The 26,999-nt window shown below is 36.3% G+C and overlaps 1 protein-coding gene across 1 annotated transcript; it reads right to left on the bottom strand.

Moving 5' to 3' along the window:
• Nucleotides 1–5,199: 5,199 nt before the first annotated feature.
• On the bottom strand, nt 5,200–26,894 carry PRPF4B (pre-mRNA processing factor 4B). The gene is made up of 15 exons (XM_005424924.2): nt 26,797–26,894; nt 22,754–23,947; nt 19,701–19,874; nt 19,276–19,431; nt 18,469–18,550; nt 16,734–16,944; nt 14,295–14,368; nt 12,829–12,919; nt 12,305–12,452; nt 10,938–11,075; nt 9,601–9,754; nt 8,575–8,689; nt 7,945–8,096; nt 7,399–7,485; nt 5,200–6,724 (listed from the first exon to the last, which is right to left on the bottom strand). The coding sequence occupies exons 1-15, from the start codon at nt 26,892–26,894 to the stop codon at nt 6,521–6,523; spliced, it is 3,078 nt and encodes a 1,025-aa protein (XP_005424981.1). The 3' UTR covers nt 5,200–6,520.
• Nucleotides 26,895–26,999: the final 105 nt, after the last annotated feature.

Genomic DNA, 26,999 nt, shown 5'->3' with positions numbered 1-26,999 from the left:
TGGAGCTAGAACACTTTCTAGACCAAAACCAGACTGTGGTTTGTGATTTTTAGTTTATTTATTTGTTTATTTTGCCTGGCCTCTAGCTGTGTTATGGACATTTGGATAGTTTTTAATTCATAACATTGCAGCACATACTCTGAACAAGACTCTGCTTTGCCACAGTCAAATTTCTGCCACTGAGGGGCAGCTGTGAAAAAGAAGGAAGCCTAGATGATGCCTAGATGTTACTTGTATTTTGATATCTTGGTTTATGTGTTTGTTCTGTTCTGTGATCAGTGTACTAGAAAATCAAAACCATGTTATGAATCCAGTAGGAATAGTACAGAAAAGTTCCTCAGCCTCCCCTGTGAGCATGAGAAGGTAAAGTGGGTGTGCACCTTGTGCAAGTCTGGAACAAATCTAAAAGTCGGTTACACAGGATTAGTTGCAGTCTTTGGAGCAGATAGCCTGTGAGATATCCTAAATTGCTCTCAATTTCATGTATTTAACTGCTATGTAATTTATTACAGGAAATGAGGATTTCTCTATTATTTTTAAAGAAAACCCCCAAGAAAAAAAAGGTTTTGATCTAGGCAGTATGTAAGCATAGCTCAGGATTTTATTTTTATTTAAGGTCTTATAAACATAAATAGATTGCAAATTACTTGCAAATAAGAATGGATGTGGTATATTAGCTTTAATGAGCTACAAAGCAATTTGGGTCAACTTGTGAAACCACCCATTTCCTATCCTGTCAGAGAGTGCTGGATGTTCTCTGTAAAAGGAGGAACCTCTATGCCTAAATTTGCTCTGCCAGATTTATTTAAGCCTCCTACAGGGAAAAAAGGATAGGTATTCTGTGCATTTCAGATTTAATTTAAAAACTCACAGTAACCAAATTGTCATTATTCTGTGTGAAGGAGATCACCCAAAGGAACACTGGTTACAGGCAGTCCTCATGTTCAGCCATGATGCTGCATCTTCATGCCAGAGGCTGAAAGGAACACACCTTTACCAGTTTAACCCAGCTGGCCTTATCTGTCTGGATATTAAATCCAGACTAAACTTTTTGAAATTATTTACAGAATTGTGTGTTGCCTTCCTAGTTGACTAGTAGATACTCAAGTAGCCATGGTATGGAGGTCAGCTTGGCTTTAGTTGAGCAAAACCTTGTTCTTTCCCATGAAAAGCTGCAGCCCAAATGTCAGGTTGTTTTACATGGAGTATCTCATCTGGGTAACATTTTTAGTATGAGCCTTGTTTTAACATAGGAGAAAGATTTGTAGAATATCTGAGCAGTCCCCTTTACACAAGGAGTTTTGCTATCAGTAGTTAAGAGCTGTTTGAAAAGTAAATATGCAGGATGTCAAACCCAGACTATTAAATACCCTTTTCTTGCTAAGACAGAAGATTACTTAAGGTGGTTACCTGTCTTTTTACCAATGAATTCAACTTCACCCTCTACAAAACTATGCTTGTGCCTGATACTATGTCAGATTCTGTGACAGATCTGCCTCTCCAAATGGAAAGGTCTAGTGTAGCTGCAGGTTTAAATTGGTTCTCAAAGCCTTGAACATGTCAGAGTTTCACTAAGAGTCTGTGAAAAGGTCCATTTCCTCTAACAATACAGAATTAGGGTTTTAACACTTACTGGCAATCAAAAAGTAGTTTCTTCTCTGCCTTCTTGTGCCCAGTAACCTTTGTTATCAACTCCTTTTTAAAGCTGTACAGACTTCCTTTGCTTATTAGTCTTGGTAGCTACCATCAGTCAGTAGCTACTTGGTAGCTACTATCAGTCCCATTTTTCAGACTGGGTGTACTTCAGGTATACTCAGGACCCCTCCTAGTTTCTTTTGTTGCACTCTCACTTAAAAAGTCACTTCTGAGACTGAACCATCAACAGTTACTCTCTATCAGATATAGCCTATTCATTTATACCTTCCCATAAGAAGCTTAAAATTATTTCTCAGTAACTTAAGCCAAACACTGAATCTTTGTAAATGTTCATGGGTTTTCATTATTTTATAAATAATTACCTCATACCTACTTTTTAGAAATATCTGCCACAATCATCAAAATTGATGTTTATGAGGAAATAATTAAGACAGTGAAGAATTCAATAGATGTATGATGGAAGGAATGCCAAGGTTTTACATTTACAGCAAGTATTGTCACAAGTTAAAATTAAGTTTTAATTATCTACATACTTAAATTAACAAAACTAAGACACAGAAGTGTAGAACACACATGCTAACTCTCACTTCTGCACCCACACACAAATATACTTAAATTAATAATGTGATACATAATTTACAAGTTAATAAATGAAAACACATTCCCTCCCACTTCACCATGCTGCTACTCCCCACCTATTTTTTCCCTTAAAAAGATTAATCTGTAAGTATATATGGCTTCCCTTCACTGCAATACAATCCAATTCTTTCATCTCCTGACTCAATACAGGTTAACACCTTGCTATAAAAGATTAAAAAAGATACAGTAAAATAAAAGTGAATTCACATTAACTCTTTGGTGCTGAGGGGCTTCCAAAGCTACGGGAGAGGTAACTTTACAAAAGCTCCATTTTACATGTTCAGGGAGACTTTTCCCAGAGATTCTTTAATGCCTCTGATACTTAAGGAGACAACCCCATTCAAAGAACTACACTTAATTTCTAGTGTATTTAAAAGCTGTTAATATATTTCACAGCTTTGCAGTAGGATATGGAGGCAGAACAGAAGACAGGATGAAGGCAAGTTTTAAGCACAGTTTATTAATTTCAAGCAATTGCCACTTCTCAACATCCTCCACCCACATTACAATTTTACACGTGCTGTAGAAGATCCCTCTATCTCCAGCAGTATCACAGTCTGGTCTGCCTTCTGTATGGGGGTCAATATACACATAAAGGTTCTTCAGAGGTTTAATGCCACTTACCCTATGTATGGAGATAAAGTATTATTAAAAAGGTTTTAAAGGAATCATTATCTTTTAATAAAAACTCTTGAACAGTAACTAATTTTTAAACTAAGTAGTATACACCAAGGCAATAAAAACATTCTAACTCCACAGGGCTGGAATCTCATTTTTTCAGAAGGCTTGGAAAACTGAGTCTGTTAAATGTGAAGCTCCTTGTCACCATGAGGGAGAAGGAAACAGAAATCAGCACAGCAGATTTAGCCAAACCTTCTGGCAAAGACATAAAGTAAATGTTTGTGCTCAGGAGGAAAAGGTAAATTATCCTCCCTATTAGATGAGCTGAGAAATTGTTCACTCTGTTGCACAGCTGTTCTGTTTGCAGCTAGCCACAACCATGAGAAGGGCCAGCCACAGCTACTCTCCTCAGAGACCTCAGGCTACAGGGACAGGCACTGCCTAAAACTGGAGAGGAGCCTTAATGGTGTCAAAAAATCCTCAAGCCCAGAGGTTTTTGAAGCCAGAACTAAAGAGTTTTCTACTGTTGTCAACAAGAAGTATCAGCTGGATGGGGGACTGAAATCCACTTTTTTTTCTAAATAACCCCTGCCAGCTATTCTCTGTATGGATAATTAAGTTTGACAGAATTGAAATAAATAATGAAAATGCTGATGTTAAAGAAAAAAGCGCATCACCTGCTTAAATGTTTTCTGGTTAACACAAATTAACCAAATATAATAGGTTTTTTTCCTAAATGCAATAGATTTTGTACTGCTCATTCTATCATTTTAAGAAAACTACATTTAAAGATTAATGCTAGTTTACCTGCATTTAATTGCAATAAAAAATCTCTCCAACCAGAAACAAAACAATCTATGTAACAAATTTTAATACAGCAAGTATGTTTCAGGAATTATCAGTAATGCAGCAGTGTTAATCAATTCTAAATTGAAATACTGGAAACTAAAAGATTAAGACAGAACTAGATGAAGAGTATTTTTCAGCTCTTTTATAGGACAGAAACCTTTGTTCATGTCTTCTGGTAGCCTTCATCTTCTTTTGAGCTGCACCTACAACACAAAGAACAAGTAAACGAGCAACTTTATGCTTCTCCAGAGCAGCTTAAAACAATTCTGTAGGCATTAAGGGGCATCTTTTCTACTGCTTTGTTTCTGTATCACCAACTCATTTCATTGTTTCATATTCCTATTTTAATAAAGTACAAAGCAACAGAAAGAATAAGCTATTACTACATCTGTGTAAAAGCGCCCTCAGAAGTGCTGCCTATGTTGTAAAAGTGCAAGTTACACTTGCTGTATTTAACCAGCAAGCAACTAGTGTTTCACTAAACATGAAAGATAACTTCTTTCATTTCCTGTATGAAAAAGATACCTCAATATGTAGAAATAGGGAGAGATTGGTTTCTATTAGGGATTTTACAATATAAATTGAGAAGAGACAGGTTGAAGGTTCCAAATAGGTATACAAAATCACCCATCTCCTGCTTGTTTTCGTAGTTAGTTCATTACACCTCCTTGGTGGGGTATTCCCCACCAGCAGAATGACCTGCTTTGTGGCATTTTTCCTCATTCTTGAGTGCACTAAGAGTGCATGACTGTTGCCATTATGTACCTAGATGGATACAAAAATCCTTCTTAGTTCAAAGTATTATAAAGTATTATAAATTATGTGAAACCAGTGGGGTTTTCACAGCCTGTCAGAACATATTAATAAAAAAATGAAAAGATGAACTTTTAAACATCGTCAAAGAGAACATTAAAACAGCAGGATGGACCTGAAAAGGTTGTTTCTGTTTTCCTCACCCTGTATAACCAACTCAATTGTCTCAAGCTCTTTTAACTTGTTGCTAAATGTTTATCTACACATGCTGTCAGAAATAACCTTGTTAGGAAGGTGAAGTTGGTGTCTCAGCAAATCAGACCCATGGAGTAGGCGTTGAGTGGCCTGTGACTCGCTTTCCTTTTTTCTCTTTCAGCACCATCAAAAAGGAAAAGTGAGAAAAACAGCACAAACATTAGTTAAAGCCTGAATTTAATCCCATGTCCTACAGGAATAATTTCATTACAATGAAAGCAGACAGACAGTATCTGTAGGGTTTTTTGCTTTGTTTTTAAGCAGTGATAATTATATATCCAATTAATATAGCCTATAGCTCTCCCAAAGATCATAACATTTAATAATCCCTTTAATTAAATGATTAATAGGAAATGCAGGGGCGGGTCTTACAAATTACCTGATTTACCATCACTGAAGACAGATTCTTTTAAAAATGGCTACAAATGCCTTGTTCACAAAAGACTTTATTATCTAATGATGCATACTGAAAACATACAGAAATCTGCATGGTCCACTTTACATGCAGCAGAACAATCTTCACTTTACAATAAGTAAGTGTCAACTGTTTTATGCAAGAGACAACACTTTAAAGTCACATTTCTTAAAGAAAAGCTTCATTTACAAAAGAAATAAAAGGTAAAGAAGCAATTACCGCTTTTAAAAAGCAGCTGCTTTGTTCAAGAGTGGAAGGTTTATGCCTGTATTGAAAGACAACATGATCACAAATAATGAAAACAATGAACAAATGAAACACTTTTAGCATAAAGCAGTACACTTTCAAAATGACATACAAATAGTTAAAAATTATGTTGTCTATCTATCCTTTAGATATAAGGTCTTTCAAATGAGATCCCAACATATGTAATTACTAAATGAAAACTCTTCTGTAAGTATTGGTTCTATGTCATAGTGAACTGTATTTAACAAAATGTATACAAAGTCTATAGCAAGTTGATTAAAAAAACTAAAGTAATAAGAACAGTACACTGAAGGCGCTCTATCCATCAAGTGCGCTCTCTCCCAGTTTTAAATGTGATGAACAGAACAGAAGTTGTAACTATGCCACGGTTGCAATGCCAGAAAATAAAACAAGATCATTTCTCAAACATGCAGGGAATTCTGCCACAATGCTATTGTCTCTCATTTGTCAGTTGTTCCAGTAAAATAACAGCTTAAACACCGGTGATGTTGATGGGTTAGCTTACCTTCAGTGTACTGAAAGCTGTACACAACCTGCTTTAAAAGAGGAGACCATCCCTGCGGGCAGGCTCAAGAAGGAACAGACCCCCTTCGGCACTGACTACACCAAGGGCATGCTGCTGTGGCCTGCACACACACACCTAGGAAAATGTGAATATAAACAGCATTTATGCTGGCCATTTTGTAAAGACAAAAATGAAGCCAAGTCTGCTAAAAACAAATCAACCACCCAGTATTACTGCTCTCTTTTTCTTTTTTTTTTATAACAGATGCTTTTTTCTTTTTATAATATATACGAACTGCAACCATATACATTAGCATTGTACTTTTGTGCAGTCTTGGCAATTAAAACAGTTCTACAGTGAAAATTTTCACATAAGACACAAAACAGAATTACTCTAACATTTCTAAAAGAAATATCGGCCTTGATGTTAATTCATATGTATCATTTCTTCCTCAACTTTGCAGGGGAAATATTTATGTTTATATACATTAATAACTGCTGTGAAATTTCTTCAGTCTTTGTATCTTAATTAATCAAACCCTTTGAACTTCTTCATCTGGTTTAAATTTTCTCCTGGATGAAGGCGTGCTGCAGAGCCTGGTTGATGCTAATCCGTTTAGCTGGGTCTAGCATTAGAATCTGGTCCAACAAGTCCTTAAGCTGGTGCACTTTTTTACGCTGGTCTTCAGGGAGTCGTTGGCACCCAATCAAGTCTGCTAATAGGTCCTTGGTTGGATTAATGGTGCTCATAACAGTAACCTTCTCCTATAAACATAGAAATGGTAGCCTTGTAGAACAGAAGTAATGCACAAACCCCTTATCCATCCCTTCTACAGAGCTTCAGCAGCAGCTTTTCAGCAGGCTTGTCTTGTACCTGAGCAGCAACACCCTGCCCCCATATGGCCTCACAAAATCGTCATGTGCAGAGAAAAGAGTGGAAAAAACACTGTGGAGGGGGATGCCACAAAACAGGTTCACACATGTACCTAACATCCCATAACTCAGAACATGGAAGTCCACGTGGAAAGTTCCCATATCTGACCACTATTTTCTGATTCTTAAATATAATATGTAAAAATGATACCAAAATGAATAGTGACCTCATAAAATATAACCATATCATACTAAACGTCCTTCTACAAAATAAAGGCAGAATTTCTTTTATTAGTAATTTAAGGACAGGTTATATGGAGATACCCTGTGTATCTACCAGATTAAATTTAGTTTTCTTAATTGTGTTCCTACATACTAGGGAAAAAATAAATCTCTTTGGCCATTTTATAACTATGTAATCTGTCCATACTGCAGCAAAAGGACTTTCTAATAGCTTATAAAATCTTGGTTTTAATTAGGAAGCCAAGGTACATTTGAAAGACCATGTAGTAGGAAAGCTTAGAAAAAGTGATGGGTTAGTCAACACATGGAGGACTTAGACTTACCCTTTCCGTCACTTTATCTACTTCTATATACATAAAGTTGAGATTTTGATCAAAATGCTGATCTTTGAACACACCTTTTCGAATCATCTGGAAAATGAGGAAGAGGCAAGAGTTTCAGGCAAGTTCTCTGTGTCTTACACATTTCACAATTAACATCAATGTCTATTAATTTGCCAACATAAGTAATTTAATACTAATTAAAAAAAAATACCAAAGGACAGGAAGAGGTGATGAGATTGAATACAAAGATACAGTTCAAACCCTTTGAAAAAGGACACAGTATCTTTCATTGACTTACGCATTTTTTCAGGTCAGTGCAGAGAAGGTTTCTGCTTTCACTTTATACTTAGTCTATGAAAAAGAAGCTGTATACTTTCACTTCATAAGATTTTAAATCAGTATAAATTACACACTCAGAGCAAAGTCTAGTATTTACTGTTAAGAAAATATATGTATGATAAGAAACAGAATTCCAGGAGAACAAAAGACTGTATGTTGTACTGTACATTACAGCAGTTTCATATATTAAGTACTTATTTTTCTTACCTTGTTTGGCATCTTTCCTTTGAGATCCATGGCAAGTTTCAACATATGATTATTGGTTTTGCCAGGAAACAGTATTTTTCCTGTATAAAGCTCATATAATGTGCAGCCTACAGACCACATATCTATACCATAGTCATAGATTTTCCCTATAACTGAAACAGAGCAATTCTAGTTAATTACATAAAGGCAGACTTTGATGTAATATCACAAAAGCAGATAGATTAAAAAATTCTGATTTGTAAACTATATTGGTGCTGCTCTTCTTGGGAATAAAAAGCTACCATAAAAGAAGGACATAAACCTTTCAGCTTTTGAAGTACCCCTGTTTTAGAAAGCGAGGCTTTTACCTAACACCTAAACTGATCAGCTTTAAATTACCAAAATCCACGAAGTCAGAACAATACCTCTACATTGAAACATAACTATAACCCATCAGAATGACTTCTCACTGAGCTGATCACCAACATACATGAAGAGTCAAATGAACGTGCCTTCGAAGTCTGAATTTTTGACAGCCATTGTATTCTCAGAGTCATGTTTTGCCAAGACTAAATTCAAGTCAAATTTTCATCTGCTAATACTGGCACTTGCTGGCAAGTGATAGATGTAGCTAATCCAAAATGTACTTACTGATTTCTGGAGCTCGATAAAATCTACTAACTAGATAGGGTGTGATGTCGTTATCTGCGACATGTGAAGCTGAGCCAAAATCACAAAGCTTTAGTATCGTTTTAGACTCATTCACCTGCAAGTTAAACATAAATATCCATCAGCGCTATTTGTGGACAGAATTGATAACAGAACTGTAAAAGTGACAACACATTGAAGTCAGAGACAGGAAAAACATTCAGCCTTTAAATTGGAAGGTCCTTCCTCTCTATATTCTAAGAAAATTATAAAACTTGCTCAAAATGAAAGTGAGAGTTAATGTCTTCAGACCCTACAAAATACAAAAAAAAGTCAGTTTCATGTACTTTTCAAGAATGTACAAAACATCCTTCGTGGACCCAGATTTCATTCCGGATATTACAGATTTAGACTTGCAACTCCAGTATCCATTGTACCACTTATAAAACAGCGTATTATTCACATCTCATGCTTACATAGTAGATTTTACTGCTGAGATAGTAATAAGAAAACATTTTAGATAAATTAAAAATCTGAGTTTGTCACAGGGATGATGTCCAAAAAAAAACCAAAGGAAACCACTGGATTCCTCTGATGTAGCTCTCATGCCCTACCAGAAAAGAGGCATTAAAGACCTTTCCCCATCACCTCACTCACAAAAACAAAATCTCCATTCAGACTCAAGCCAACTGCTTCCATTTTGCAGAAAACAAGAACATCTCTCAACTATTGATGGGAAAATTTGAAATAATTCTCCTGTAAGACAATGTCCTGCTTTGGAAAGTCTGCTTTCTACAAAGATAGAAGGAGATGAATGCTTGTTTGAAAAAGATTTTATTTAGATGCTGTGTTGTATTCCTTTCTTACTATTTATACCACAATATCATTTTATATCAAAGTGTGAACCCTTAACATTTTCGGTAAATTTGACTTCACCTAAATTAACAGAATGATATTAATTTCAAATACTTCATTTTACACTACACTACAGACCATGCAAAAAAAGAGTTTTAATTATTTGTTACTTACCAAAATATTATCTGGTTTAATATCTGCATGTAGGATATTGCATCTTTTAAGAAGTTTTAAAGCTAGGAACAATTGCTGGCTGTAGGAACGCACAGCTTTAATGTGCAGTCCAACATCTTTCCCATACTTCTTCAACACCTCTCGTAAATTCATACTGTTAAGGGAAAAGGGGGAAAGAAAGAATTCAAAGAGCTTAACAGAAAAACTGATAGTGGCCGCCTAAATTCTACAACAAACTTGAACAAACCAGTTAGCTTTACATATTTTTTGAGAAATGTAGCATTCAACATTCCACTCTATGAGCTACAGAACTGAAATAAAAAGGCTGGTCAATCAGATCTGTCTCATGCTGTGTAATGACTTACTACACTGGACTTACTTAGTTCAGAGTATATCTTTAATCAATATTGATATGAGAGGACTTATTTGCACAAAACCAGAATTTTCTTAACAACCATAAACCCTTTGTACTAATTTTCTCCAGAAATAAATGAAAAAGGAAGCACACAAAAGATAAAAGCTGAGGAGATTTTTTTGGTGACCTAAGCAGCAGATAAAAAGACCATCATTCCAGGACAAAAACATAACTGGACATAAATAAGGTAGAAGTGTGCTATCAAGATAGTGTAGCACAAGAGAATAATTTGTTTTACAGCTCATTAATGAAATATGACAGTAATCTCACAAAATTTGCATTGTTGCAGTACATAACTTATTTTCACCCCAAATATGGCAAAACTTAAAATATGACATACACAGAAAACTTAGGATTTGAACAACTGATGTCTCTAAGTAGGAATGGGGACTAAGGCAATTAATATATCTGATCTACCATAAAACAGTATCTACAATCAACAAGAGCTTAATTACTTGAACAGAAAGTGAGCATGCAAGAATCACTGTAACAATTTTCTCCCTAAGGCTGTTACTGTATGTGTAATCTCTACAGAATATACAACATTTCTTCAATCTCTCTGGGAATGCATCTTAACACAAACCCTTAAAATAAAGAATTATGAAAACTAATAAAAATACTGACATACACAAAAAATCGTTAAGAGCAGTACTAGAGAGATGAACCATCTTTAATACATTATCTTGTTTCAAATATTTTCCAGGCAGAAAATTCACAACAGTGCTAAAAATAAATCAGAAATAGTCCAGTAGTCTGTGAATTTGTGCCCACAGACAATTTTTTTTTTTGTTTCAAAGTTCCTTGCATTCTTAAATCCTGGCACTAGAACAAGGTATCAAAACAACAGCCAAAACCAGACAGGTAAAGAACATACAGTAGTACTTTACCTTTTACAGAGAACCCCAAACATGTGTCATCTTACCTGAGTGGCTCAAATACCAGACAGAGATGTTGTTTGTGGTAGAAATGCCTGAACAACCGTAGACAATGAAACTTGTCATCAGGATCAGCATCATTGAGCTTCTTTAAAAATTCCAGTTCTTTTAGGCCAGTTTTTTGCCTGAAAACAGAGAAATGTGACTCTAAAACAAAATCAGTTAGATTCTAGTATCTTTTTAAATCTAAACATTCACTTGTGTGGCTATAATTATCCAGGAATGAGAAGTGTCTTGTCAATACTTAATGTACCACAGCTGAAAAACCAAAATCACAACAATGGTTTGCTGTCAGTGACTACACACTAGGTAAGTTTATTTAATTCCTGGATGTTCACTGCACCTTTGCAACCTAATTATTCTTTCCCCATTCTCAGTTGCAGCTAAGGCTAAAACTGGATTTTGTCCTGTAACGTGACAAATTTCAAACATAACTCACTTGAGAAGTTTACTTGTTTAAAAAACTGCTTCAACACATACAACAGTATTAAAAGACTTAAACTGAACTGACTATGGATTCAATTACACATCCAAGCTTATTACCTATACAACTCACCAAACTAAAACAGCTTATCACCCTGCCTTTTGCCTTTAAAACTTTTCTGGATACTTATTCATGTAACTAAACCACATCCAGTTATACACACAGTAAGACAACTTCTAAAACTTCCAAGGTAAAATACATGGAAAAGATTTTCATTTCAGTTGTCATTAACAGAAGAGGACACAAGAAATTACTGTATAAATACTGCAGCAGATGGTGAAAACAAGTACTGTAGACAAGTCAAGTCCTCAAATGACATAGTTTAAGAGATCTTACTTGTTAATATTCACTCATTCTGAAAGACCTCTTTTTTTTTGTATTTCAACAGTGCGAATACCATCTCTTTTTATGTATCTTATATACATGCAAATGTTTAGAAAATATACAAAAATAATTACATGTATGGAGATCTTTTTTAAGTTGCAGATGATTGACTGGGATCCAACCCACAGCCTACCAAATAGATTTGGTTCATCAAAATAAAATTTTTACACTTCACAACTCCCATCTCAATAAACATAGGGCTCATAATTAGCTGTAACCTTGTTTCTTGCTATTACTGTTCCTTCAGTTTTGCAAATGAGAAAGTGCCTGACAAAAATGCAAATATCCTTCTTCCTGTGATAGCTGTAAAGAAGTGTGGATACATAGTCCTGAAGCACTTCCTATTGTCTGGCTCATATTAGCAGAAAAGGCAGGAATCACAGCTGCGATGTTACTTCACTTGAAACAGGGAGATTCAAATCACACCGTGAAAAACTTCCAACTGTTCCACATGCTTTATTACTATCAAAAAACCCCATTACTTACATAAGTTCATTGTTCCTGATGATTTTCACTGCGACTTCTTGGTTTGCTCTGGCCATGTCCCTGGCTCGCACCACATTGCTGAAGACTCCCTGGCCAGTGTAACCATAGACATTGTAACGTTTATCTAGAACTTCACCTATATTAACACCTGAGGGATAAAACCAAGCAAGTCCAAGTTATGAAGGATTAATATAATGGAACTTTTTAAGAAAAATAAACCATTCTCTATCATTACAAAATATGAGGGCAAATAGCAAGATCCTTTAATTTCATGGCGCACAATGTGTTGTATCACCTAGCTTTGTGGAAATTATGGGGAACAAAAAGTGATTCTCTAAGTCTGGAGCCCTTTCAAAACTGAGGCTAAGACCTGCATGCTTGTTTCATCCTTTACATTACACGCTCAGAGAGGGATCTGGGATACATCTACATGAGAACAACATTTCAATACTTTTATACATGAGGACACTCACTGAGCACCCTCACTCTACCTGTCCTTGCAGACACAGACAAACACAACTTACGGTAATAGCCTTCTGCATCTGTCCAGTTATCCCTGAGATTGGGGTTTTCTTTGAAGTCTTTTCCAAACCCAGCAGCCCTTAAACGAGCACTCTGAAACAAAAAGAAAAGTAACAGCTTTGCTTGTGTGCTCTGTATTTTTCTTTGATGTTTACCTCCCAAAGCCCTTTTTCCCTACTGAAAAACTGTTCTCTCCATAATATAAACACACTTATCTTGCAGGAGAGAGAAACAACTTAATGTTATTTACATACCAGTATCTAAAGACTGATGCAAGGAAAGAGGATGAGATCAACCAACAGAATTATTATTAATAACCATAAATGGGCAAATTTTCAATTAATACTCACAAGGAATTTATGTAAGTCACGTTAGAATGCACATTTTGGACCATCTAAGTAAGACTAGTTACTTACACTAAGTTTATAGTAGAAAAGTTCAACAGTTTTCAAGGAAAACACAACTGTTTAAGCCTTGAATTTCTGTTCATTACATGCCACTTGTTTCATACTGTAATACATACTACCATAACACTTCTACAACTGCTGTTGACAGCTCTTAACAGATTGGGCAATATTTTAATCAGAAATTCAAAACTATGAGTAGTAAAGTTTATCTTAATTGAACAACAGTTTCTGGAATGGGGAGCTGCTCACTTATAAGCTATATAAACCCCCACTTGTAACTTCTGAACTTTTAAAAATGCACCCTCACACACACACTACCCTTCAAGTATTCATCCTTTTCCAGGTCAGAGGGATACCAGTGTTATTAGAGTAAAACCACAGCCTGTGTTATATCTGCCATAAAAACTCTCCAGTTAATTTTGGTTTAAATTAAGAAGAAACTTCTTTAGTTATTTCTCAGTGCTGTGCATCAGCAACAATGCAGAGGATTAAGAGAGAATGGCACATAAAGTCTTGAAAGTAGTCACTGGACTGCAATATCTGAGGGCCACTGCAGCATATTTAGAGAAAAGCTAATGAAAAAGTGTTAAAGTAAAACCAGGAAATGTATCTCTTCATGCCAAAAAATCTCCAAACCACCAGATTACTCCAGCATAGCATCATTAGCCAATTACAGTATTTTACACATTTTTTAATTAACCATACATGAATCTCTGGAAAAAGCTCATATTTAGAACATGCAACATGGTAACAATAATAAAAAGCTGAACTTATAAATAGATTCATGTTTTTACCATGTGCCATTGTATTCAAACAGCAGGTAAATCCCCCAATTGCTAACTCTGTAAAATTGCCACTAATTTCAGCAGGTTTTATTTCACTGAAATACTAATTAAGAATCACTTTGCCTGCCTTGGCTGACCAAAAGATTAAGAACATAGAAGTCATTTAGCAGCACATGCTTTTACAAATCAAAGTTCTCACAACCCTCAAGTGACAGTGACTCTAGCAAAAATCAAGAAGAAAAAAGCCCATACATTTCATCTCCAAGAATTACCTACATCAAAGTATGCAGCAAACATATCATCTGATTCTGTGAACATATCGGGAGCTAGCAGCTTCTTCTGAGATGAACCTTAAAATGAAATTCAGATTACTCAACATGAAGAAGATGACAAATGATAACTTTGTAGCCAGTGTAATTTGGCACCTGGTATCTTTACAACATAGTCTAAGATCAGTACATTGGCAAACAGGTAGTTCTACTAATGTTTCTAGCAAATACCATTTCACATTCTAGAATATAAACTCAAGACTAGTTAAGTTCTTCAAACAACTCAAAAATTTATATCTCTTTAAAAAACTATGTGCAATAGCTTTCACATAAGCATAGCAGAAAGAAAATACTACATACTTACATGCTCCCTACAAATAATAACTCTATATATATATGTATAGAAAGAAATATAAAATTACTATGTGTCTATATAAAAAAATACAGTCATATTTTCAATACACAAGTTCAAGCTTTTCTGCTAATCATGAGATATTTTACCAAAAGCCAAAGTTGTAAAGCCCAGAAATTCTTTCTTTGGAAAATGTTTTCTCCAACCCTGCTAAAAAGGTCCCAGTGTGCAGCTTTTTTCAAACACAATGTTTACTATTGTGTTAAAGAGAAACAGTTTTGTTATGGGCAAAATAATCCCTTCCTCACCTTTTAATCATCTTTAAATCCCAAAGACATTTTACTTGGTTGATAAGATAAAAGCAAAGAAATATAAATTAAGTACACATTAGTAAAAGCAAGCAAACTTCAAACTATTTCATTCATGCACACATTATGGCAGCCCTCCATGAACATGGTAAATTGGAGACCCTCCCTTCACTATGCAGTGAAGAAAAATAAACAATTACTACAGCTCAGAGCCTTCAGGTCTCATGATGCACAAGCCCCTTCCATACCAAATAACCAGACTGAAATCTGACAGCATAAAAAATCATCCAGCATGCTGATACCACTGTTTCAAGGTATAGAACTGTCACCTGACACTTGTGGGGAAGCAGTTTATACCACTGTTTTGAGCTACAGACTCTCCTAGAAAAATCCTCCAAGTTTTCCTTAGTTCCAGTTACCTGTACTGGGCTACAATGAGTTATTGATTAGTTTCTTAGCAACTTACTACTCTGACCCTATAAGTGGTCAGGATAGAAATAAAAATTTACTCTTACAGAGGAAGGTAACCCACTGGTTTCTGCTGTTGTAACAGCCACCTCCAACCCAGAATCCTACCACCCCAATGTGAACGTAACTTTAAAAATCTTTTTTACGTGTGGAAAATGTAGGTAGTTAAGACTTAAATTTTCATATGCTTTAATAGATAAAATTGGAGAGCAGTACATGCTTTGACAAAATAGGAAAAACACACTGTCTGTTAGACATAATAAGCCTAACTTGTCATATGCAAAGAAAGTGCTAAAACATTTATTTTCACCAATATTGCAGGAGAACAATCTGAAAACATATGGCTCAAGGGAATGCCAGGATAAACTACAGAGCAGTACAGCAGTCTCAGAGAGATGCAGCTTTATTACTCTGAAGAGAAGCATCCACTAGAGACAGCGTATTTAGCCCCCAAAGATAGGTGTGGCACACGACATGAAATACAAGCTAACTGCAATTCTCCTCAGAGGGGCTGGGCAGGTTCCACAGCCCTCGTTAAACATTGCTATTGCAATTAAACTATAGAGAGAAACAAGAGCAGCTTGAAGTAGCTCAAATACAACCACACAGCAACTGCACACACCTCTCACTACTTGGAAGATGTACAGTAATCCACTTTCAAAAGACTATTACAAGGGTGTGCTGGGAGAGCTACCGTGCTCCTTCTGCTGCAGCTGGCAAAAGGCAGGTTTTATATCAAAAATTATTTAATTTCAACATGACTGTACAACAGAGTACATGATGGGGCAAAGAGAAAGAAAACACCCATTTCAGCAATTAGCTATGCTGCTAAAATGGACTTACTAGCATTGACCCTCAAAAGCTTTAATCATTCTAAATTATTACAGACCCACTTATATTCTTCTGTCTCACAGTGGCTTTGACCAAAAAAAGGTATAAAACGACCATAATTCCCAACCCTCAAAAATAAAGTCTAGGCCTATACTAAGCTTCTAAGAAAACAACTTGCCTGAGGGAAAAGAAAAATCTGGAAAGGTAATTCTTAACCATATAGACAGACATCCTTGTTTGCTCTTCCAAATGTAAAGCACAAATTGTGTTAAGAGTTACCAGGAATATAGAGAACATGTTCCACTCTTATTATCCTTCCTAATGAGGAAGCTTTATTTTAATGCTATGTTTTAAGCACCATAGTATTTGTGAAAACGTTCACAATTTCCATCAAAAAAATCTACTTCCTAGTCTGGAAGTATGTAAGTAAACAAAGCCAAGTGTTTGAGCTTTCATAAATTGCACTAGAGAGATTGCAGAATCTTACCATTGTTCTGTTCAACTGTCATGAGGTTGTGCTTGGCTTTCACTGATGCCTCAAATGTGTCCACATTTTCCCGTTCATACTCCTTAACATCAGCAGCAACTCTTTCTAGGATGTCATCAGGAGAATTTGAGCGACTACGTGTACTACTCTGAGGGCTGCTTGGTTCAGATGGTACAGATATGTTACTGTCTTCTGTCTGGCCTTTGTATTTCTAAAAAGAAATTTAGTTTTTAATCTCACTGTTACAATTAATCACAATTTAAACATTTTCATATCCACCCTTTCAATGGTTTGGGCTTTCAGCTGAAACATTAATCTTTCCTTTCATAATCACCTACGTCTATAAAGACAACAGATTATTTTCAGAATGGGATATAACTTCTGAAAATTCAATTTGTCACAATACACCACAGTCCAGACCATAAGACTGAAATGCGTGTTCTTTAGGTCTTTACATTTCTGTAAAACCAGATTATTACTAAATATTAACTATTAGGTTATGCATAACAAAAAGTCAGCAGCAACAAATGTATTACTAAACCATCCTGGCACACAAACACTGAAATACTGTCTTTGAGGAAAAATTACTTATTTTATATCCTACATTCTAGAATATTTCCCAGTTTTATTAGTGTTATGGTAGAGAAAAGTAGCTTTTAGATTCAGGTTTTTTTTATGGGAACTATAAATCCTATTTATTAATTCGTGTTGAAAAATTCCAGAAGCATTAAGAAACTTCAAACATCATCTTTACAATTTTTGTCACCCTTAGGTACTGAGAAATTATATAGATCTCACTTCCTATCCCAAAAGGTAAAAATCAAGATGAAGAAATGCTGCTACCATTCAGCTGTCTAGGTTGAACTATTCAATAATACAAGCAGAGGTTTTTCCATTCAGGGAATTCAGCTCTGCAGTTTGCTTCCAGCCTGCACCAACATCAGGTGTAACCAGTCTTTAAAAAGAATTCATATGGTTTGGCTCAGTCATAGTTCTGAAGGATTTTACAATGGGCTTTGCATAAAACCATGAACAGTATTTTTAGCGCTATTTAAAATAAGCACTACATCAAAGCCAGTAATTTTGTACCGGATACTACATAAATACACTACAGCATTTTGCTTGCTATGTTCCAGTTGTGTGCCATATCCCACCTCTGAAAAGAGATAGCTGACTCATATTGTACAGTGACACTCCCTCTGGCCACAGCTTCTTTCAGGGGTTTTGATCACACATTACACACTTGTGATTACTGTCACCTTGTTACTGGAGTAAGAAGTTCATGCAATTCACATGCACTTTTAAGGAGGAACCCATGACAGTGGCTTTACATTATTTTGGAAATTGACAAGGATAACTTCTACTTGAAACAAACTGACCAGTTAGGTTAATTGATATAGAACTTACTGTTGCACTGAAGTTATTGTATCAGTGATACAGCTACGGAGAAAACCTACAGATAAAGGTAACTGAAGAACATTTTTAACATGTCTTAAGACCATCAGAGAATGTTTAACTGTAGCAAAAAATGACTCACAGAAGAGTCACTTCAGTTTTAAAAGCAATGCTGTGACAATAGAAGTGCAGAGTTTAAGAGAGACTAACATTTACAATGTACTAACTGGAAAAATACAGCAATAGGAATTACTATTGCAATGCAGCAATAGGCAAAGAGCCTTCCATTACCCTGACATTTTACACTAAAAACACAGAATTCGTTCCTGTAACCATGTACCTGAACAATTGCTTGTCGCTGTAATCTCCTTTGTCTTATCTCTGCTTCTTCATCCTCTTCTTCCAAATCAAAGTCTTCAAGACTACAAAAACATGATTTTTTAATATAACTTCATAAACATATAATTATCTACTGAATTTTACCAAGTGCAGTTGCTTGGCATATAAAGCACAGAATATATTAAACAATAGCTGTTCAAGCGACTCAGAAAGCAATGCAGTGTATCCCACTGCATATATTTACATTTCCTTACAAAGAAAATTTATCTCTTGGTATCTCATTGAGACTTTCTGCATTCTATTTTTAATTGCAAATAATTAACAGCCCTCTTCTAAAAGACAACAAACAAAAAAATCCTTGTTCCTTTTCACTGCAGCATCATTTTTCCTTAATAATTTCATTAAGAATGCATACTCTTGCACAATTGAATAGGCAGATGCTTAGGAAAAATAAACACAATATGCAGACAGCAGTTAATCCTTTCAGCTATTAAAGCTTTTCCTTAAGTAGGAGGCTTTAGTAAGCAGACCAAAAGTTTTCACAAGATCCTGATGAGGTTGAATTAAAAAACCTAATGATAGATCCTCCCCACAGGTCTGCCCACTAGCCAACAGGTATCTTTCACATATTCCGAAGTTTTTCAGATTCTCTCAACACTCATTGAACACGACCACAAGTACAAAGACATGATTATGGTTTTAGGTGACAACTCAAAACTACACCATCAAGATAAATGTTAGTTCACTCTTGGTATCAATGGAACTACAGATTATAAATAATCAGTGTAAGTTAGAAACATAGTCTTACTTTTCATCTGATGAAGACTCCTGTTCAGCTTTCATGCCCTCAGAAAGACTACCTTTAAATTTGTCTTCTTTAACTTTGCTTCTACTCCGACGTCTATGGCCACCACGTGACCTGGACCTCCTTCGAAGGCGAGATCTACTTCTCCGGCCTCTATCCCTGTTTGATAAAAACAAGAGATTTGGATTTTGGGTTGGGGGTTGTTTTTAAGAAAAGAGAGAAAATCTTTTCAGAAAAGTAAGATATGAAATGATTCCAAGTAATGAAACAATTTAATTAATGGAGGACAAAATGAATTTAACTGTGCCAGCACATATTAATATGGACAAAAAAAAAAAAGCATGTTTTTTTTACACATATGATAGCACAATCCTTATTCTTCCTGTAATATCTTACAAAATACACTTAACAACATAGAGTGTCCTTACCTCCTCCGAGGAGATCTACTCCGCCTCCTGGGAGATCGGCTACGTCGAAGGGGTGTTCGAGATCTCCTCCTAATGGGGGACCGAGATCTTCTCCTGGATGGGGACCATCTGCTGGGTGGGCTGACATCCTTGGATCTTTCACGCCTAGACAAAATGTCATCCCTGGTCCGTGTTCTTAAAACAGAGGAAGAGAGTGGTAGTAAAAATCAGGAGCAAGCTGAAAACAAAATAAATTATTCCCTCTAAAACTCACTTCAAAAATTTTACTGCAGGTGAGGGACCACCGGATGGGCTTCTGAGGGAGGGATGGATAAGTAGCCAGCAGAGCTGGCTGCCCTTCCTGTGTGTCTCTCCCCACCCTGGCAAGTGTGTGCCCATGCAAAGCTCTAGTTCAGGACAAGTCTAGAAACAGCTGATTAATTACTACCACGAAGCTAAGAGAGGTTTTAAAACAAAGTTTCTGTTTAGGTGTTACATAAATAGTGGCCTGTTTTCATGTTTACCAGACACAGTATTGAAACAATACATAAACCCCAAAATCTTATTCTTGAGAATTGTTCCACCCACTTCCCACCATGCTATTGAAATTTAGGCTTAGGATCATGCTATTTCACAGGACTGACAACAATGTCTGTTTTAATTTGGGCACTATAACTGCATGGCTTCAACATTTCACACATTCTAAAACAGTAGATGAAAACTAGAATTCTTAACTAAAATCTAAACTACCTCTTCTCAAATTAAAAAATAATTCAAGTCTGATACTATATACACTCTTCAAAATTTCTTTATTCTTGCCTAAACAGATTATTCTCACAATTATTCAAGAAAAAAAATCTTAGATGGGATTAAAAAGCTTAACTGCATGACAGCAAGAGGTCAGTCAAAAACTGGAAAAAATATAAATTATAAATTTAACAACTACTCTTATGAGACTGCATTAGAAATAGGAAAATAGTTTCACTCTATTTCAAAGGAAATGTTGCTACCCTATTTTTTTCCTGCTCCTTATTTTTGATTTTTTTTTAATTAAGTTGGAACAAGTTGGAATAACAGGTGTTATTTCTCATCAATGAACAAAATATCTTAGGTCTGAAAGGCTAATCCCACTAATTCTGCGACTTTTTTCATTTGATTTGAGACTGCTACATCAGTTTCAATTACCTTAACTAGAGACAATGATCGGACATACAGAACTGCTGCAAAATAGTAAACAGTGAGGCAAAAGGAAAATTTATGCATATGCAGAGTACTGGCAGCTTCTACAAGGAATTACTGTACTCAAATGCTGGAGCAGGCCAATACCTCTAGCCCAATTAATTTATATTATGTTCTTGTGAACAATATTACATAAAAAGGCACAGGATGAAGAGTTCCAGGCTTCCTGACTAACAGAGCCGTTGTACTGCCAAAACCTAATCACAATATCTGTTACAAAAAATAAATTAGTTCAGAGATCACAAGGGTGAGATAAAAAGTGGAGGATCATTAAAAATTCATAGTAACTTCACATAATGAGTAACTTCAGTCAAAGACCTGAGAAGTGTCTTACAAGATTAGAACACTGGAAACAAACTTGAAAATGAAATTACTGGGATTTTTTTTTTAAACTGGTCATTACAGCTCCTGAAATTCTCTGGCAGTTTGAGTAATTACAAGTGGTGAAAACCCGAACACAGGTAGAATTAATTCAGATGTCTTACAAGGAAAGATTATTCCTGCCGATCTGCAAACACCTCCAGCAGAAAATATTTTAGTAGTCCCCCACTCACATGCTGCTCACCACGCAGTTACAGAAGTATGACTTTGACAGCAAAATTCTAGACACATGCATCACTTGAAATAAGTGTCTAGACAACCAATTCAAGCTGGCTGCAATGCAAGCTGTCAAGAAAAATGAAAACTGAAAGATGCAAAACGTTGCAGAGGAAAAGTCAACTACTATGCCAGAAAAACTCAGTGGTTGGGCCGACACATTCCTGATAAACTGACAGCATTTACAATACTTGCTTAATCGGGTCAGCATCACTGGGGCCACTCTCCAAAGCACCCAACGATACCCCATACCTGAAACCAGAGTAACCTCCAGTGATTCAGGCTGAAACTTTCCCATTTTTAGGTGCCTATCCACTAAGCTTTGTGGTTCCAATTCATTTTAAAATTCATATTTCTTAGTTCTCAGCCTGGGTGAAACTAAACCCCCTGATACAAAGTTTTAAATTATTTATTGTCCACTGCTGAACTTTTCTAACCCTTAAACTTCTTACAGCCAATGAATTAACTTCCAAAAATGTGTACACTCATATTGTTCTCTTCTCAGAAACTTGCCACCCAGGCATTACTAGCATACAAATTTCAAGGTAACTGCTTTCATAGGCTAAATCTTTTTTTAAAAATGCCAAGACTACACCAATACAATAAAGAGTTATCCATCCTTCTCCTTCAAGCGTATGCAAAATATGATAATTACATATGGCAGTCCAATAACAAAGCAACATTACCATTCCACTAGCAAATGAAAATCCACAGTATTTTGAAGGAAAAAAAACTCTGAGAAGGACATCTTGATATAAAATTTGGCTTACATTCATACATACTGACTCTATCATAAAGGCTTTTTTTGAGGGGAAAGAGGGGTTAATTACCCACTTTTAGCCAACACTAATATGTAACACTGAAGAGGATTCTCACTCCACAGCAGTTTCAGAAAGCAACAGAACTACTGACAAAGAATCAAAATAGTAGCCAAATTCTGAATCCAACCAGCGATAAAAAGGAGAATACAGTTACAAAACTTGTTCCCAGTATGGGTGTGAGCAGCAAATAACTCAGTACTTTAACAACCACAAGATGAATTTGCACCTCTGACAGCTGGGAAGAACAGTCGTTAAAAAAATGTGAATACATACAAAGGAAGCTCATGATACAATGTACTATCTGATTACCTTTTTTAATACCTATTTTCTGAACAAAATGAGGAGATAAACTCCAAACTAGAAGATAGCTCATCCCCTAACACATTTTTGTGGTGGCTCATGACACCTTTAAGTTACCTGGGAGAAGAAAGACGCCTCCTTTCTGATTCTCTCCTTTTTCTTTCTGCAGATCTACTCCTCACTCTTCTAACCGGAGAGCGGGTTCGAGAGGGGGATCTGCTCTGTTTAGATCTACGGTCGTTAAAGAGAGGGGATCTGCTTCTTCTTGACTTTTCACGCTGCTTGGGAGATAAGCTTCTCCCCTTTGGGCTGCGGCCAGGTCGTCTAGGGGACCTGTTTTCTTTCCCTGAAGAAGCATCTTTAGAAGGAGATTTAATTGGCTTTTTTTCTTTGTCAGTCTCTGATCTCCTAGGTTTTCTATCTTTGGACCGTGATCTTCTATCTTTGGATTTGCTTCTTAGTTCTGCTGGAGATTTAGATTTTCTACCACGATCTCTGCTTTTGCTTTCATTCACAACTGGAGACTTTCTGCGGTCTCTTGATTTACTTTTATCATCAGCCTTATTTCTATCCTCTGGAGGAGACTTAGACTTTCTGTTTTTCTCCTGAGATCTCCTCTTAAGTACTGGGGACCTAGATTTCCTTGTCTGATCTTGAGACTTACTTCTCTTATGAGGACTTTTGGATTTCCTCCTTTCTTTTGACTTGCTTCTAGTAGTCTTCTCTTTGACTCCATCAACTCCTGCCTTGGATTTCTTTTTGTCAGATCTGTGCCTAGTCCTTTCTTTTGATTCGCTCTTACTTGATTTCTTGGAACTAGTTTTATTGTCCACAGGTTCTAATTTCCCCTTAGTATTTGCCTTCGCTGTAGGTCTTGTTCCATTTCGTGCTTTTTCATTAATCTCCCCCTCTTCTTCAGATCCTGACTCATAACCTTGTAATATTAATCCCATCCCAGACTGGACTTTTCCTTCCATTAATTCATTTTCAAGTTCAGCTTTCAGCAATGCTCTTTGTTTCTCTAAGTCTTCCAGAGGAGCCAAAAAATCAATTTTAGTTCTTTTAGCTGGTCCATCTTCTTTGTCAGAGGCATCAGCCACCTCTTTCCATTTATGTTTCTTATGTTTGTGTCTGTGTTTATGTTTTTTGTCCTTGTCATCTTCTGAAGAATGTTTGTGTTTCTTGTGTTTACTTCGGTGTTTGTGTTTCTTTTTTTTGTGTCTGCTGTGCTTGTTCTGAGGTTGGTCTGCCTCTGACACTTCCCCATTTTCTTCATTCACACTTTTCTCGGATGCCTCAGCATCCTCAACCCTGCAAAAAACAAAGAGATCAGTACTATAAACTCACTGTAGCCCTTTATCTCATGTTAAATAGACAGCCTTTTATGATAGAAACTAACTGGCATTTATTCACCTACCTTCGGGAGAATTAAAAATGTACCACTAATTTAAGTAAGTTATAACAGCAGATACACTTCCTCAGGAGCAGACTGCTATGGCTACAGAAGGAAATAGGATGGAAGGAACAGACAGCAAATGCACAGACAAAACTAAAAGCGTGGATGGAATCACTGCTTATGCCTTTACATTCAATTCTGACCTATCTGTTAACAGCATACAACAGTGCTGAATATTTGTCAGTACATCATCATCTATGTCACTTTCTGCTCCACTCCAATGCCTAACCCAAGCTATGCCTTTTACAAGTATTTTCAAGTGGCAGAAAACAGTTGTGCTCTAAAGATCAAAATTTATTTCAAAATAAATTGACCACCTTACAAAACCTTCCTGCAAAATCTCATCCAGAGCTGACTCTCTTAGCTGCAACTTTTTTCTTTTCTAACACCTGTTAGAAATTCAAGAAATGTTCTTACAGATTTATATTATTTATGCAATACAGGAAACACTGCTGAGGAATGGGACAAATTAAGGAAGTCTAATTTCAGAGCAGCTTTTTGATAGTATGCAGCAGATTAGTAGCTCAAAAAAATGTGGTAATCTTGACACTTGTAAAATACCATTGACCAAAACAGCTGAAAGTAAGTCTACAGCAGGTAATTAAAATAATGATATACAGTGTTTCTTCTAAGAAGAGTATTTTCAATTAACTACAATTTCTCCAAATAGTAACTTTAAAAAATATAAAATTCAGTCCTGATGTTACACATGCCGCTGTATTATCCTCCATAGCCACTGAAACTGGCTTAGCAATAGGGGTTTTTACAATGTTTAGCAAATACCTCCAGATCTCAAGAACATCAATGAAGTTACTGTCTGTTAATACAGACATTTGCCTTTTGAAATATTACAGGTGCCAGAGCTCACCTTTCTACAAACTCACCCCATCTAAACGACAGCTTTGAAATTTACTAGTTGCCACTTTAATAACTTAAACATAGCTCTTTGCTGTATACTAAGCCTCATTAGGTGAAAAGAAATTCTCCAAACATGACAGTCAGGAGCAGGGGGTGAATGTACACAGAAATGTGGAAATTATCTTCTGAACTCTATCTTCTGAACTGAAATTCTCTGGCTGATCTGAAGAATATGATCAATCATCTGATCCAATAAATGTATCAGAGATCTTCTAAGCCAGACCTAAAGGACAGCACCTCACTATGAATTTGATTAGTGTCTTCCTAATTAAGGACAGGATCTTAAGCAGTGCACATTTACTCTCTCCTGCCTGAGTAAGGCAAATTCCTGTACTAGTCAACAAAGCTGACTTTTCTGCAAAGTACACTAAAATTATTGGCTAAAATTATTTGTTAAAACTTTAGTGCTATGAAATGATGAAAGTCCAAAAGGAACTGTCTGAGTTAAGAATATAAAATTTTCAGACTTAACTCAGAATGCTGCTTGTCTTTTATGTTTTTATTACTACTTCTGCTTATTCAAGGCACACAGAAAGGTGTTTTTCTTAACTGCTACCTCCTGACACTCCACACCATTATGATAAAAGAATATCAGAACAAAAGAGGAAAAACTGGCTTAAAAAAGAGCTTATTTTATCTTGCACTTAGCATTATAAAAAGTCAAAAAAAGAAGTGTTAAATGCAAAACTTCTTCAACTTGGATTTGCCATCCTGAGCAAGACTATCTGTCACATAAGTGGGGAAATGTGACAAGGGAACATTTTAAGGGAACTATGTGCCCTTCAAAATTTCTTTCAGTTGGATCCAGGATCCTGTGTAAGTCCCCCGTTAGCACAGTAAAGGGACTTCAAGACATTATAAAAATATTAAATACAATACAAATCACATCTATTCAAACTGCTCCAGGTAAGTCTTCCTTCTCTTAACAGCAGAAAGTGACACCAAAATCTTTAAGGAAGTGATTTTGCTATTATTTTGGAGTTATGTAATAACCTCATCCTACATTCTGGAAAAGCCAGCTGGTAGCTAAGGTGCCAGACAAGACACATCACCACAGCAGCATGTCAGGCCACTACAGGCTGCCGATACAACTGCCAGCTGTCTTTGTACTCAACAATAACATCAGGTTGATTAATGTGCAAAAAACAGTTCTAGTTTTCTTCATGTACAGGGGAATATATTTATTTCAAGTAATTTCATTAAACTGTGGATAAACTTTTACTTCCATTAAATGCTCCAGAAATATAATGACATGGATGAAAAAGCCTTTTAAGAATATTTCAGAAGGTGACGAGGCATGTCTACATGTTTAGGTGCTAATGGCTTTAAATAGAGAGGAACTGTGACATGAACTTGTTATAGCCCTACTTTTTCCTATTTTTGAATTCAAGGAGAAGAATAACAGGAAGTTCATAAGGATGTGCAGCGATTTCACCCATCTCTTCCTTCTTACAGGGGTCCTATCATCAGCTTCTACCTTATCACTTAACTTTCCCTCTACAATACTAAACGCTATTCTCCATAAGCATGTGTTTTACACGGCTCACATGTACTCCCACTGCTTTTCCTCACCCATTTTCTACTCCCAGGATAAATAATAAAATCAAGCCTCAAATCAAAACTTTTAAGGAGAAAAAGACACAGAAAGGAGTTTACATGGCTAAAATATTAATGTAGTAAAGACGAGCAATAGAGCAAGCATTAGATCGTTAACTCCCAGCAGAATTTCCACAAGACTGTGCTCACTCAGGAGAGTGTGGACAAACCCAAACCCCGCGGCACAAACCGGGGCGCCTGGAAAACGCACGCCCGGGAGCCCCGCTCCGGCAGGGAGGCGGCCGCTCGATCTTCGCTTCCCAACGGGAGCCGGCACTTGCCAGTCATTTCGAGGGCTGGAAGGAGGGGCTGGCGGCAACAAATCACTTTCTGCTTCCACCAGCACGGGCACTTTCCAGACCGCGAGAGCGGCCGGGGCCCGGGGGAAGGAGG

Source organism: Geospiza fortis, unplaced genomic scaffold (assembly GCF_000277835.1).
Source record: "Geospiza fortis unplaced genomic scaffold, GeoFor_1.0 scaffold219, whole genome shotgun sequence".
Classification (NCBI taxonomy): domain Eukaryota; kingdom Metazoa; phylum Chordata; class Aves; order Passeriformes; family Thraupidae; genus Geospiza; species Geospiza fortis.
This window is presented reverse-complemented; position numbering and strand designations above follow the sequence as displayed.